Here is a 16,074-nt window from a genome sequence, read left to right on the forward strand (position 1 = left end):
TGCAAAGACAAGTATAAAAAAACTTTCTAATGAGGCATGCCAAATGTGTTTATAGATTCATAGACATATACCAATAGCCCATGGTGAGGATATTACAGCATCAGCTGGTCCTTTAATAGCAATCAACTTGACAAACATTCTAAAACACCAACCCATAGAGCCACTCTTCAAACTGGGGAACATGTTCCACCATTATCTATGAAAACCTACATGTCTGCTCTACCAGTGTTGCTCAATAGGACCCCCCAGTAGCAACTGCCCAAATAGACTAAACCTCAATCCCCTGCAAAGCTGGAATTTCATCTAAAATCTAGGCCAATGTGAACATGGATAAAATACAAATTCCAAAAGTCATTCACGGATATTTCATGCTCAACCTACCTCCTTCAAAGGTAAAGGAAGTGTTGTGAAATTTTCAGAAGACCTTATATCTATCTAAATAGGTGCACAATTGTGTGTGCATGGTGCTACTGTGTAAGTCTTATCTTGAACAACACTGAGTTGGTAATATTATCTCTGCCAGAAAAGATGACAAGATCTTTGATGGTAGAGGGGGGTCTCCACACACCAATGTCACTAGATAAGTCACACATACACTGTATTAAGCAACAAAGGTTTCACACAATTAAGGAGCCGATGCAATCTTACTGAAAACGTTGTATTCAAGGAAATAAAAGGATACTCACCAAAGTAGCCGGTTACAAAACCAATGCTTGGAGTGCTCTTAGATACAACTATGAGTCTCTGGGTGGAAAAACCTTAAGCACTTGTGACCATCTTATAAAAAAAATGTCTTTGCCAATTGTGTTACTAGTGCTTGCCTTTTGGTAACCCAGTTATGCAGCAAGTTAAACCTAGCAAATATAGCGAACTGACAAAATAAATAGGATGCAATATTATTAAAACACCATTCCCCCAAAAACTTTTAACTGCACTAATATCTAACACAGACACTCCTTGACTACTTAAGAAGTGGAGAAGTGTGGCTCAATGGTTAGAGCGGCAGACCCTGATGCAGAGGTCTGGCCCGGGGCCAGTGTTCAATACCTGCCTTGGCGGGTCTTGGGCTCAATTTCCTCGGACCTGATAAGTCTCGCCTCGGTGCCTATTCTAATCATGGGTCCCACTTTGCGACTCTGGGCAATAGCTTGCTTAATCTCCACAACGGCCCCAAAAGCGCTGGGATGCCTGGTTTCACCCTGGGGATGCCCAGGAGTGGACACTCACAGGGAAAACCAGGAAGGGTTCCTAAGCGGTATACGGACAGCGCCGGGACCCAACACAGGGAAGTAGCTGTGCGCTCTATAAATACCGGTACATTTACATTTACATTTAAGTAGTGTTAATCTGGGATTCCGTGTCTGAGCAAACATTGTTTTCCAAATAGCAAAACTCCATGATATTGGAAAAGGGTCTATATTTATTACTATAGCTGCTCCAGTGGAACCTATGAACTGGCCAAATCAGAAAAATCATCATCTGAGCTGGGTAAGTCCTTCCTAAGCTACAATGGGGCTATCTCCATCAGCTTTTCTGACACTGCAGTATTTTGATCAAAACTCTGGAAATAATAGGAAATGATAGAAAAATTAACAAAACACATGGAACAATGTCAATTGATTAATACACGGACACCAGAATCCAGGGACTATTTCATAAACAAGGTATCTGACCCACTGGGCCTATCTGCAGATTCTGAGAATGGAACATTAGGACTTGTTTGCATCTGAAGAACTGTCACCATTATCTTGAACGTTAAGGTCCTGAAACCTAAGTCCTTACAAAGACCCTGCACATTGTGCCAATGACACGTGTTGACAACATTGAAGTGAACTGAAACAGGCTTATTAGGTCCTGAACTATCCACAACCTCAAGGGAAAAACACCAGCATCAGGTTCTGGGACTTGACATGTCCCTATTTAAGAAATTGTTTTTTGTGAAGGATATGAGTCCTTTATAAGTAATAAGTCTGCAAGTTTCTCTTTACTGGGAGCCAAGTACCCCATTGCAGAACTTAACTTTGTTAAGGTAGTGAAGCAGAGCAGTCAGGGGCTAATCAGGGGAGGTGGTGGGAGCTTGTAGACCCAGTTTTCTGGTACGCAACAACAGCACTCAATGAATCAAAGTCAATTCAGTAATGTTTCTAATGAAAAATACTTTTATTACATACACAGTAATAAATATTATGCATTTATTCACAAATATTAACATTCAAATAGACAGAAATACCTTTGGTGACACTATCATATTATGTTGCACCCCTACTTGGCCCAGAACCTTAGAGCCATCACACTCCCACCTAAACTAGTTGATATACTGTGTCATTATCAAAAGGCAGGACTACTAGTCTTGTCCGGGTGTCACACATTGATAAAAGCAGCACCACTGTATAATTCACATTTGCAATCAACGGGGACAGTACTACTATTCATTTCCATTCATTACAATATAAAATTTTGCATTGTCTATTATCGAAAACATGTGTCTCAGTGTCTTCTCTCAACTTTTACTATGCTGCAGGACCAATCATCAAGTGTCCTGCACTTAAAAGACCATGTGTAAAAACACATGCTCCAAGATCCTTGGAAAACAATGGAAACCTATCCAGGGGAAAGGGATTAACTTCTGTAGGACAGCCAGCAGTTGGCTACTAGCCAAAAGATTGGTCTCCAACGCTTAATTTTGTTTGACAAATGTAACATAGAGTGGCCTACTCATAAAGAAAAGCACTGTGATTAATAAGATTGACCTAGGCATAATGATGTTTAAAAAATCTAACTTCACTTTGTGAAATCCACACTAGCAATGTAGCATTACTTCTGGACCTGTGCCTCTGCTAATGACAGAGTTGAAGCTACATATGCATAATGCAGAGAAAGCATAAACTGTGTCTAGTGCTCAACTTCATGTGGTCAATAACATCCTTGGGACCCATCTCCTTAGTCTTTCACCTAAAGCCAGAGAGATGCAGTCACTCACTTGCCTGCTTCATTCTCCTTGCACACACTTTCAGTGAACCTAGAATGTAGGAAGAATATAGGTGACAAAAGTAACCCTGGGCGTAGTTCGCGAAGTAGCGCTACGCGTAGCTACGTTACGTGCACTTCCCACTACGTGAGCTACGCGTAGCACTATGCGAACTGCATAGTGCACTGCTTGTGATGATTGCACAGTGCCGGATGCTTGTCCGCACTGTGCAATCATTGAAAACGGCCTCTTGCACAGTGCGAGATTTTTACTTGAGCGGCAGCTTTCTCAACGCGGACTGGTAGTTTCTCATCGCGAGCAGTCGCGAGCATACGTGACCACTCGCAATGAGAAACCTGACCTCCCCGCATTGAGAAGTTCGCCAGGAGGTTTATTTTCCACGCTCTCGAATCGGCAACTTGATGTTGCTGATCGCGAACGAGGAAAAAGTCTCACCGGGATGTCATATTGCTTGCTCGCGGTCGCCAACTTGACGTTGAGGACCGCGAGCAAGCAAAAAATGACCGCTGCACTACGCTTAGCTACGCTACGCTTAGCTACGCTACGCTTAGCTACGCTACGCATGTTTGCACTGTGCTACGTGCAATTTGCATAGTGCGAAGTAGCGCAAACTTCGCAAACTACGCGAGTGTAGCATAGTGCTTTGCCCAGGCTTAGATAAAAGTCTTCTAAGCCTTTTCATTATTTAATCAAATTTGTTTTGAAAACTAGCATATAGAGCAGAGCTATAACCAACAGTTCCAATTCATAAGACAATTAATTCAAGCAGGATAATAAAAGTGAACTTGAAAATCAACCAGTTCAGTGCTGTGCCAGCAATGGCATTCCTGACAAAAAACTGAACTGCTGCAATCTAAAGAAATGGTTGCATGCCAAAATATGGACATAAGTAGTTTTCAAAATAATGGCCACCAACACATACATTTTTAATGCTTAAAGTTTTTAAACATCCTAGAGCAGAGCTCACGATTTCAAGTGGTGCGGAGTGTACCATACCTGGAAGCTACCAGGTGCAATCAAGTCTCCACTTCTCGAGCAATTCATACAACTTACACCTACCAAAGTTAATGGGGATTATAGGGACAGTAAAGAAGGACAAGATAAATTTGGTGTAGAAAGCAAAAAAATATCCATGTTTTATGCCACTTCATGGACAAAAGGCAGAATAGGTATGTTTATAGCATTTTCAAACATAGGGGCTCATTAGGATGGCGGACGGAAGAGCCACCGCGGCCCTGTAGTAGGCGGAAAAAGCCTTTTCCGTGTCCGCCTGCCGCGGATACTCCGTCCGCCATATCAGGATAGGAAAACGTGTCAAATTCCCGTCCGCGACGGGAAAGCACGCTCCGCCGCCGAACTACACACGAGAGCGTGGCGGACGGAACACATCCGGAGGCCACGCCGTACGGACTGACGTCGAAGACCGTCCTCCAAATCAAGATGGCGGAAAATACACATAAAACCGCAGCAGAAAAACAACCTGTCTGAACACGGCGGAATCCCCACTGCGAAGACAGGTGACATAGCAGAGATACCCACCGCAAGCTGACCAACACCATGGACCCAGCGCTACACGCTTTCCCGATGCTCTTCGCGATCCACCACGTCCTAGTCATGGCCCACCACGGACGACGACGCAGGTAAGGCACAAACCATTGGCTGTCTGCAGGGGAATACCAGTAAGGGACGTGACGTAGGGAGGGGGAGTGTCATGTTACCGAAACCACTGATGAGAAGCATATACAAATACACATTAGTAGTACGCAAGCAGGAATGACAACGACAGACCACGAGACCTGATAGACTACCTTTATTGTACAAAATAGGGGTAAAATCACAGTGTAAGCGTGAGCATGGGCAAAGTGGGCACCACAGCAGCTACATCATTGGCAGTCAACGAGAGGGCAGAATGCAGTATCAGAGCATCAACAGGGCATTGTGCAGTACAGAGCAGCTACATCATTGGCAGTCAACGAGAGGGCAGAATGCAGTATCAGAGCATCAACAGGGCATTGTGCAGTACAGAGCAGCTACATCATTGGCAGTCAACGAGAGGGCAGAATGCAGTTTCAGAGCATCAACAGGGCATTGTGCAGTACAGAGCAGCTACATCATTGGCAGTCAACGAGAGGGCAGAATGCAGTATCAGAGCATCAACAGGGCATTGTGCAGTACAGAGCAGCTACATCATTGGCAGTCAACGAGAGGGCAGAATGCAGTATCAGAGCATCAACAGGGCATTGTGCAGTACAGAGCAGCTACATCATTGGCAGTCAACGAGAGGGCAGAATGCAGTATCAAAGCATCAACAGGGCATTGCACAGAACAGGTCCAGAGGCAGCACATGAGAGGGGCTAAGTGCATCAACAGTCCATTGCACAGAACAGGTCCATCACAGGCAGCACATGAGAGGGGCTAAGTGCATCAACAGTCCATTGCACAGAACAGGTCCATCACAGGCAGCACATGAGAGGGGCTAAGTGCATCAACAGTCCATTGCACAGAACAGGTCCAGAGGCAGCACATGAGAGGGGCTAAGTGCATCAACAGTCCATTGCACAGAACAGGTCCAGAGGCAGCACATGAGAGGGGCTAAGTGCATCAACAGTCCATTGCACAGAACAGGTCCATCACAGGCAGCACATGAGAGGGGCTAAGTGCATCAACAGTCCATTGCACAGAACAGGTCCAGAGGCAGCACATGAGAGGGGCTAAGTGCATCAACAGTCCATTGCACAGAACAGGTCCAGAGGCAGCACATGAGAGGGGCTAAGTGCATCAACAGTCCATTGCACAGAACAGGTCCATCACAGGCAGCACATGAGAGGGGCTAAGTGCATCAACAGTCCATTGCACAGAACAGGTCCAGAGGCAGCACATGAGAGGGGCAGAATGCAGTATCAGAGCATCAACAGGGCAATGTGCAGTACAGAACAGGTACATCAGAGGCAGTAAACGAGAGGGCAGAATGCAGTATCAGAGCATCAACAGGGCAATGTGCAGTACAGAACAGGTACATCAGAGGCAGTAAACGAGAGGGCAGAATACAGTATCAGAGCATCAACAGGGCATTGTGCAGTACAGAGCAGGTACATCATTGGCAGTCAACGAGAGGGCAGAATGCAGTATCAGAGCATCAACAGGGCAATGTGCAGTACAGAACAGGTACATCAGAGGCAGCACAACTACGTGTCCCTACCAAACCGTCACAGGGACCACAAGAGTGCCACGCAGTTCTCAATGGACACACCATGTGAACTAACATTTGAGTGAAGTGTACAGCACCTCACATCACAGAATCAGGGGGACTGCGTGAACTACCTGCCTCGGACACACTGGCAGCACCAGCAACAGGAGTGTGAGACACAGACACAGCCCGAGTGACACACACATGGGCCACGGACCCAGACACACCGGCAGCACCAGCAACAGGAGTGTGAGACACAGCCACAGCCCGAGTGACACACACATGGGCCACGGACCCAGACACACTGGCAGCACCAGCAACAGGAGTGTGAGACACAGCCACAGCCCGAGTGACACACACATGGGCCACGGACCCAGACACACTGGCAGCACCAGCAACAGGAGTGTGAGACACAGCCACAGCCCGAGTGACACACACATGGGCCACGGACCCAGACACACTGGCAGCACCAGCAACAGGAGTGTGAGACACAGCCACAGATGTAGTCACTGACACGTGAGCCACTGACCCAGACAGACTGCCAGCACCAGAAACAGGAGTGTGCAACACAGCCACAGATCTCCTAACTGACACGTGAGCCATAGACCCACATACCCTGCCAGGATCTGCAACAGGAGAGGGCACAACTGACACTGTGCCACCATCTGATACACGAGAGTCAACTGCACCAGCGCCACTGGGACAACTGAAATGATGAGCCACAGGGCTGTATGGGCCAGGAGGCAGGGTGGGCCTGGGAGCTGGGGATAGCTCACCTAGAGCCAAATCGGGGTTGGCAGGTGTCAATGGTGTGTGTCTGCGTTTCTTAGGGTGGTGTGAGTGCACCCTGGACAGGACAGGACTGCCAAGTGGTGGGGACTCCAAAGAATCACCACCCAGCATAGGTGGAGCAACTGCTGCGGGGGATCTGGTTTCGGGGGACGTGCTGGAGCCTGCTTGTCGTTTGCTCTGTGCCTGCCGCCTGGACTCGGAATGATGTGTAATGGGGGATGCAACAACAGGGGACACCCTCCTCTGCTTCTGACTGGCCTGGATGGGAGTGGAGGTATGGGGGGACTCCGCCGCGGAGACATCAGTGTTACGTTTAGTAGAAAACATCAGCCTCAGTGCAGCCAGGGGTGAAGTATGCCTGTCCTTGATAGCGCCATTGTCCATGCCAGAGGCCTTGTCCGTAGGATGTGCCTTATCCTTAGGTGGAGTGTTGTCTCTGGATGTAGCCTGTGCCCTGCTCGCCGCCCTGTTCCTGCCAGCAGACTTGTCGTCTGTGGTGCACCTGTCTCCAGCAGACACCTGCTGTCTGTGTGTGTCCCTGTCCTTGGGAGAGTCCCTTACCTCTGCTGTGGGCCTGCTCTTGGGAGTCCCCCTGCTCTTAGTAGGTGCCTTAGTCTTCTCACTGTCCTTGGGAGAGTCCCTTACCTCTGCTGTGGGCCTGCTCTTGGGAGTCTCCCTGCTCTTAGTAGGTGCCTTAGTCTTCTCACTGTCCTTGGGAGTGTCCCTTACCTCTGCTGTGGGCCTGCTCTTGGGAGTCTCCCTGCTCTTAGTAGGTGCCTTAGTCTTCTCACTGTCCTTGGGAGTGTCCCTTACCTCTGCTGTGGGCCTGCTCTTGGGAGTCTCCCTGCTCTTAGTAGGTGCCTTTGTCTTCTGACTGGCCTTGTCCAAGGAACAGTCCATGGACATGTGACTATCCCTTGCCTTGGGAGTACCTTTCGTGTTGAATGGCTGTGTAGCTCCGGAAGGCATGTCCCCCAACAACACTTGTGGATCCTGTGTGTGTACTCCAGTGCATCTGACGTCGTCTACGTGAACAGATTTAGCTGATCTAGGGGATGGGGTCTGTGCCCTGCGTGCCCTGACGTGCTGTCTGACGCTGCTTCTAGTGCAATAAGCTGTATTTGAGTCCTGCTCAGAATAATCACTACCCCCTGAGACATCCAGCGGTGTAGATGGTGAAACACAAGTAGCACCCTGTTCGTTCGACTGTACTATTGCAGACGACACACTGCTTGCCAATGACTGCACTGTCCTGTGTAGACCTGCAAGATCGCCATGCATCCCTTCCATGAATGCCACCACCTGCCCCAACTTCCTATCATGGTCCTGGAAAGCATTTGTCATATTGGTCTGCCCCACACACAGCTGTCTGAGCAGATCAACGGCCTCAGCACACAGTGCATTTTGGCTCACCGTGGCAGGGGCAGCGGTGCCTGCACCGAACGCCACTCTGCTCCCCCTACTCCTCCGGCCACGAACAGTACATGGTGCAGTTGGCGGAAGTGTGGGCCCTGTGTGCTGTCTTACGACAGAAGGTGGTGAGTGCCCACTCCCAGTCTGTGACAACAGTGCAGGCTCACCCAGAGTGTCCGACGAGGAGGACGATGGCGTCTCCACATGCGAGTCCTCAGGGACGGTCCTGTCCCCCTCTCCGGCGCTGGCCTCCTCCGTGTCAGTCTGCGTGTGTGCGAAGTCTGAGCCGGACTCATTTCCTCGGCTACTCTCCACCGTCTGTGGCTGAGTGTCCTCTGTCAAAGCTGAAATGCACAGAAAAGATGTGTGAGTCATGGGCACACTCACGTACAGAAGGAACAGGATAGCCAAATCACATAGCAGACAAAGGTTTAGGAGCCCTCATCCTGCACATGGCCCACCCCTACCAGTCATCCTCACATTTTCTGCCATGGGGCCATGGACCACTAGGGGATGTGCTTTTACACTCAACTACTAAGCAAGTGGCGTGTCAACATGGCGGACCTGGATGTCAAATGAGTACCGCCCAATGGGACCAAAAAGGCATCACAGGCATACATACGCAACACGGAACTCAATAGTGTGTCTGTGCACCAATACATGCATAGCACTCACAGGTTTCCTACACAGACAGTATGCTCACCGCTAGTTTGCTGTCGATCGGCACTCAGACGTTCGGCCAGTTCAGGATGCGTCACTGCAATGATACGTTGCATGAGAGGGGTCATGGAGCGTCGGGCCAGACGGGGCGTCCTTGGAATCAGGCCCAGTGTTACTTCCGCTACATTCTTGCTCAGCCTGGAAATGTCGTCCCAGCGTTTGTGGCAGTGTGTATGTCGTCTGTTGCACACCCCCAATGCCCGTACTTCCCTTGCTATGCTCCTCCACAGGTCCTTGCGAAGGTGCAGCTTGACCTACCATGATGGGAGACAAAAGGGTGTAAGTCAGTGGACAGGTGGCCTGTCACACACATAGGGGCAAGACGTTACTGTCAGCAGCCATGCACAATCAGGAACATATGTCTAGCCCACACTACACAGCTAAGATAGAAATAGGCCTGATCATTTGGCCCCCTCATGCACACCAACATGTCCCACACTGCACTTACCACCTGTCCCGGTGCGCCGTAGAGGCGTCCATAGTTGCGGAGTACACCGTCCACGAGGACATCAAGCTCCGCGGCGGTGAAGGGTCGAGACCGGATCTCTTTGCCTGACGACATGGCAAGATCACGGAGTATGGCACTAGAGCAGCAGTCGGTGGTCAGCTCAGCAGCAGCAGCAGGTCGAGGTGATGGTCACAGGCAGCAGTCGGTGGTCAGCTCAGCAGCAGCAGCAGGTCGAGGTGATGGTCACAGGCAGCAGTCGGTGGTCAGCTCAGCAGCAGCAGCAGGTCGAGGTGATGGTCACAGGCAGCAGTCGGTGGTCAGCTCAGCAGCAGCAGCAGGTCGAGGTGATGGTCACAGGCAGCAGTCGGTGGTCAGCTCAGCAGCAGCAGCAGGTCGAGGTGATGGTCACAGGCAGCAATGGTCCCCAGGGTAGAAAGTTTCATTTTGGCCAACACACATATATAGGGCCCTCAGCACGTGTCAGTGGCATACGTCGCCAGCAATTGGTCAGCCCTGGAAGCGTGATCGTGAAATGGCCCAATGACTGGCCCTGTTGTTGCGGTGCACAGCTTCCTCTACTTGCGATTGGCCGTATGCGGCCAGCGTCCCTCTTCCCATTGGCTGCATGTGCAGGGACCGTCACGGGCACACATCGGCAACCGCACGTGCAAGCCTCACGGAAGGAAGCTTCAGTTGCAACAATGTTGTATCACTGGCGCCTCCATGGCGGTGCACGTACACAGCGGGGGAGGTGCAGGCCTATACACCCTGTAGATGTACTCAATGGACATGCCAGTTCATGACCCCCCTTACAGTCACCTTGCATCATCCACCGTACACCGGCCGGAGCGGCCGGCCCATGAACAACCGCCGTGCCAGGCCCTGCCCAGGACCGCCGTGCCGGCCATGGCAACAACCGCCATTGCACGGACCGCCAGGGAACGGCGGTAGTGGAAGGGCCGTGCAATGGCGGTTGTTGCCATGGCCGGCACGGCGGTCCTGGGCAGGGCCTGGCACGGCGGTAGTGGAAGGGCCGTGCAATGGCGGTTGTTGCCATGGCCGGCACGGCGGTCCTGGGCAGGGCCTGGCACGGCGGTAGTGGAAGGGCCGTGCAATGGCGGTTGTTGCCATGGCCGGCACGGCGGTCCTGGGCAGGGCCTGGCACGGCGGTTGTTCATGGGCCGGCCGCTCCGGCCGGTGTACGGTGGATGATGCAAGGTGACTGTAAGGGGGGTCATGAACTGGCATGTCCATTGAGTACATCTACAGGGTGTATAGGCCTGCACCTCCCCCGCTGTGTACGTGCACCGCCATGGAGGCGCCAGTGATACAACATTGTTGCAAATCGACCATCCGTCCCGGAACCTTACACATGCACTTGCCGGTGTGTGGGCGTGACGGTCTGTGCACGTGCAGACAGTGTGAATGTCGAAGGCGGCCCGCGTATGCCCAGACGTAAACAGCGGATGCAGTGCACCGCCATGGCGTGATCAATGTTTGCATCTTAGCCGATGATGCACCTTGTACCATTGTATGCAGCTGCCTGCTCACGGTTGTGTGCGTGATTGCGTGGCTACACATGTCATGCTCCATCCCATGTGTGTCCATACCATGGCCATCGGTGAGCCACAAGTGTCCATCACGTGTGCATGTCCACATCGGGTAGTACCCTACACAATTTTGTCGTACCTCACATGTACACAGTAGATCCCGTATGTATGGGCACCTGTGAATCAGTTGTCAGTGAGTGGTATGTGTCAGATGATGACTATGGTGGGGGTTCTGTTGTGTACTGTACATGTGTGTTGCCTATTGTGTCCCCATGCATGTGATGTCCGTATGCCCACCATTCCTGGTGTTGCCATTGGTGCATCATGATATGGGGGGGTGGGGGGGTGTTTAATTTTGTATGTGTGCATGTACTTGCATGTGTGCATGTGATGTTGGCCCTACACATGTGGGTCATGTCACATGTCTGGTTGGCAGTGATGTTGAGGTGAGACACTGTGCATTGCACATGTTGCTAAACATCATGTTGCTAGTGGATGCACATTGTAGCTACGTCGGTCCATGTTGTCCTGACAATCAGAGGAGTCACACATATGACAAGCATACACTGGATACTACATGTTGGTAGAGGGCGTTGACATGTGATTGAGGTGCACACACGTGCGTTGTATGTTAATTGACTTCCATTCCATCTACTCCCACACAGGAGGGCTCCAAATGTCCTTCGCCCATACACTGTGCTGGAGGATATGGTGGACGAGGAGGTGATCCGGAAATTCAGGCTGGATCGCCGTCGATTGTTGGAACTTGTGACCCTATTGTCTCCTCACCTGCAGCCGCGAAGAACCTATCCAGGTTCCATGACACCCACGCAAAAGGTGATGGCGGCACTCCATTTCTTCGCAACAGGCACATTCCAGTACACAGTTGGAGATGCCGGGGGAATGTCACAGGCCATGTTCAGCACGGTACTCCGGGATGTACTGACAGCCATGATGCTGTACAAGCATGACTATATACATTTCCCTCAGGCGGCGGACTTGCCAGCGGTCAAAGCTGGCTTCTATGCCCTGGGTCGTATACCACACGTTGTGGGTTCCATTGATGGCACGCATATCGCGATCATTGCACCACGGGCACGTGAGCAGGTGTATAGGAATCGGAAACACTTCCATTCCCTGAACGTGCAGGTGGTGTGCCAGGCCGACAACATCATCTCACATGTGTGTGCAAGATTCCCTGGCTCTGCACATGACGCCCACATCATGCGGAGCAGCATGGTCCCCCAACTGATGGCTAATCTTCGTCCAGCACAAGCGTGGCTTGTTGGTGAGTATGCTGTGGTGACAGGAGTGATATCTGTGTGGCATGGTGTGCCCCACAATGCAGGTTGTGATGTTTCTCTCTCTCTCTCTTCCACCAACACAGGCGACTCGGCTTACCCAAACAGGCCTTGGCTGCTCAGTCCCTTACGCAATCCCACTACACCAGGAGAAATGAGATACAATGATGCCCATGGTAGGACACGTCGAGTGGTAGAACGGACATTTGGCCTGCTCAAGTCAAGGTTTCGGTGCCTGGATAAGACTGGAGGGGCCCTGCCTTACTCACCAGGCAAAGTATGCAAGATCGTGATAGCGTGCTGCATGCTTCACAACCTGGCTGTGCGCTATAACATTGAACTGCTCTTGGACCCTGATGAACTGCAAGTTCCTCGCCCTCCCGACCCAGCCATGTCAACTGATGAGGATAGTGGTGAGGAGGAAGGTGTGGACCAGAGGCGCCAGATCATTGATCGCTACTTCCCTTGATTGTGAGTGTGCTCCTCTTGTGCTGCTTGGGTATGCCCTGTGAATGTGTGCTGGTGTTGTGGCATAGTGGTGTGCTTCATCTCTGTGTTCTGCTATGTGATGCATGCATGTGTGTGTGTGTGCTAAATTGTGGCCAATGCACGTCTCCATGATGTGTGTCGTCTCATCCATTACTGTTGTGATGCGTGTGGGTAGTTAAATGTTGCACTGCAGTGTGTTCTGATGTGTGTGATCTTGTTTCCTGACGTGTCTTTGCGGTTTCTATTTTCCCTAGGTCACTCCCGCAGCGCCATGATTCTGTACCAGTTGGATACCTGTACCTAGTAACATCTGTTTCTGATGCATTCATGTGAATAAACATGGAGACAACACATGATTGAGTGAGTAAGTGGCTTTTATTTACAAAATGTGCATGGGTGTAGGTGCATATTTACAAATGAGTGAAGGGGTGGGGGAGTGAGAGTTGAAGGTTATGGCAGATGAAATGTCCGTGCGGACACCACATAGGGTGGTGTCTGCCTAGTACAGCAGGCCTGTGGCAGGTGGGACCGGATAGTTGGCAGGGTGAATGGCATGCGCAGGTACTGGGACAGTCATTTTCTGTTCCTCTTGGAGCGTGTGGCAGGTGCTTCCACACTGCTGTCGCCCACTTCCAGCCTCGGTCGGCCCCTCCGTCTTACTGCCGGTACGGTGTCAGCTGGTTGCGCAGGGGCATCGGGTACCACATCCGCCGCAGGTGGCGGTGGCGGTGGCGGTGGCGGTGGCGGTGGCGGTGGCGGTGTTTGTGGCCTGATTGTCCTGGTGAAGATGTCCACTAGTTGGCCAAGCCGCCTCTCAATGGCCCCCAACATTGCAGTGTTATCTACAAAGTCCTGGTGGGCCCGGTCTGCCTGTGCCTGACCACGTTGGTAGCTCACCTCCACCCTGCCCAGTGCCTCCAATGACTGTTGCACTGGATTGGGTGTGTTGGTATCCTCCCGTGTTCTTTGACGTATGCTCCTGCCTGCCGGATCTGGCCTTGCATCTCTGCCTTGCCTCACACTCTCCCTGCGTGGCTGGGATGGCGCTGGCACGGCGTTGGCCGTTGGGTTGGGCAGGGTGGCAGGAGTGGTGGTAGCAGTGGTGGTGGTGGTGGAGGTGGTGCTGGTGGTGGCTGTGCAGGTCACAGTGGCCGGTGTTGTCACAATGGCAGAGGCCGTAGTTGTTGGTGCAGGGGTGACCTGGGAGCCAGATGGCCCTGGCTGGCTGCTTGTGCCGGGATCATCCTCTGCCCCGGAGGTGGCTGGCCAATCGTCCCCTGAGACGTCTGTGATTGGCGAGTCTGGAGGGCGGGTGTTGCTTCCAGCTGTCAGATGAGGATGACCTGCAAAACCAAAATGTGATGATGAGTAATGTGGACTTGACAGGTTGTTTTCACTGTTTTGGCCGATTCTGTCTGCACTGGTACTCACCCCACCCACCACCCACCACCACCGCCACCGCCATCCCTATGGACATGGGGGCCTGTTGGGAGTTGTGGTTCCATCCCCTCACACCCACCGCCACCGCCACCGCCATCCCTATGGACATGGGGGCCTGTTGGGAGTTGTAGTTCCATCCCCTCACACCCACCACCACCGCCACCGCCATCCCTATGGACATGGGGGCCTGTTGGGAGTTGTGGTTCCATCCCCTCACACCCACCGCCACCGCCACCGCCATCCCTATGGACATGGGGGCCTGTTGGGAGTTGTAGTTACATCCCCTCACACCCACCACCACCGCCACCGCCATCCCTATGGACATGGGGGCCTGTTGGGAGTTGTAGTTCCATCCCCTCACACCCACCGCCACCGCCACCGCCATCCCTATGGACATGGGGGCCTGTTGGAGTGATTTCGACGTTGGTGAGTATGTGGACTGCATGCATGGGTTGGGCTCTGGGAGATGTGTCTTCACAGTTGTGTGAGGCACACCATGTAGTAGTGCTCGTGGTGCTTGGTTTGTACTTACCAGCCTCTTCTCCCTCAGGAAGTCCATCAAGGCTCTCAGGGTGGATGATGGTCATCACCTTCTCCTCCCACTCGGTGTAGGGTAAGGGCTCCGGAGGGGTTCCACCGCCTGTATGATTAGCCCGGAGATAGTTCTTTGCTCGTATGGCTTTGACTCGGGTCTTTAGATCGTGCCACCGCCTCTGGATGTCCTGCTTCGTCCTCGGGACGCTCCCGGAGGCATTCACCCTGGTGACTATCCGGTCCCACATGCTGTTTCTCCTGGCTATGCTGGTCTGCTGCACTAGGGCCCCGAATAAGTGGGGTTCCACACGGATGATCTCATCGACCATAACCTTCAACTCGGTGTCAGTGAATTTGGGGTTTTTTTTTGGTGCCATGGTGTGTGGTGCTCGGGGTGTGGGTTTGCGTGGATGGGGTGGTGCAGGTGTGTGGTGTGTAAGAATGGTGTGGTGGGTGTTTGTGTGGTGGGTGTGTTTGGGTGTTGGTTGTGTGAATGCTATTTCTCTTTGGGCTCAGTTCAGTGGTGTGTCCTGCTAGCAGCTATGCTGTGATGCAGAGGAGTTGTGGAGTGGGTGGGAGTTCTTTTATGGTGTGTGTCTAGACCGTGTCTGAATGGTTATTGGCAGTCAGGTGCTAGGTGGGAGTGTTGGCAGGTGTGGATTGTGTGGTGCTTGGCGGTGGATCATTGTGTGTTGTGATTGGTTTGGATATTTTCGGTGGGTGGGCGTTTTTTTTCGTGTGTTTGGTGATAAACTTCCGTGCCAATGTATGGCATTGGTTTGACAGTAGGGATGTTGTTTGTGTTGTCGTTCCGCTGTGGTGCACGGATTCTCGGTGCATTGGTTCCGCTGCGGACGTGGATGGCGGTGACTACCGGGGTACTTGCGGAGTTATCCTAATTGCGGACACGGACATTGCGCAGGTATAGCGGGGGTGGTGGATGTATTCGCGGTCATGTGCGTACGCGGCGGTCGGTGTTTTTACTGTTCCGTCCGCCTGCCGCGGACTCAGGTGTACTCCGACCGCCGCGGACGGGGATTGGAGTGCTCCGTACGCCGCGGTCGGCGTTTTTTGTATGTTTTATCCTAATTGCTGTTGCGGATTTTCCGCGGACAGGTCCGGAGTAGCTTGCCACCTTCCGCGGCGGACGGTACACGTTTCCGTCCGCCATCCTAATCGACCCCTTAGAGTGCACAGGTTTTTCTGGGTAC

The 16,074-nt window shown here is 51.9% G+C and overlaps 1 protein-coding gene across 1 annotated transcript; it reads right to left on the reverse strand.

Moving 5' to 3' along the window:
* Positions 1 to 1,504: 1,504 nt before the first annotated feature.
* LOC144790738 (uncharacterized) lies at positions 1,505 to 9,632 on the reverse strand. Its single transcript, XM_078665448.1, has 3 exons — positions 9,085 to 9,632; positions 7,782 to 8,725; positions 1,505 to 1,561 (listed from the first exon to the last, which is right to left on the reverse strand). The coding sequence occupies exons 1-3, from the start codon at positions 9,167 to 9,169 to the stop codon at positions 1,505 to 1,507; spliced, it is 1,086 nt and encodes a 361-aa protein (XP_078521574.1). The 5' UTR covers positions 9,170 to 9,632.
* Positions 9,633 to 16,074: the final 6,442 nt, after the last annotated feature.

This window comes from Lissotriton helveticus, chromosome 11, assembly GCF_964261635.1.
Source record: "Lissotriton helveticus chromosome 11, aLisHel1.1, whole genome shotgun sequence".
Classification (NCBI taxonomy): Eukaryota; Metazoa; Chordata; class Amphibia; order Caudata; family Salamandridae; genus Lissotriton; species Lissotriton helveticus.

Excerpts from the sequence above, each read along its gene's own strand:
- LOC144790738 (XM_078665448.1), bottom strand. The coding sequence starts at position 9,169 with ATGACCCCTCTCATGCAACGTATCATTGCAGTGACGCATCCTGAACTG. Across the intron at positions 8,726-9,084 it reads CGATCGACAGCAAACTAGCG|CTTTGACAGAGGACACTCAG; the intron begins GTGAGCATACTG and ends TGTGCATTTCAG. Across the intron at positions 1,562-7,781 it reads AGAGCAGGCCCACAGCAGAG|AGTTTTGATCAAAATACTGC; the intron begins GTAAGGGACACT and ends TATTATTTCCAG.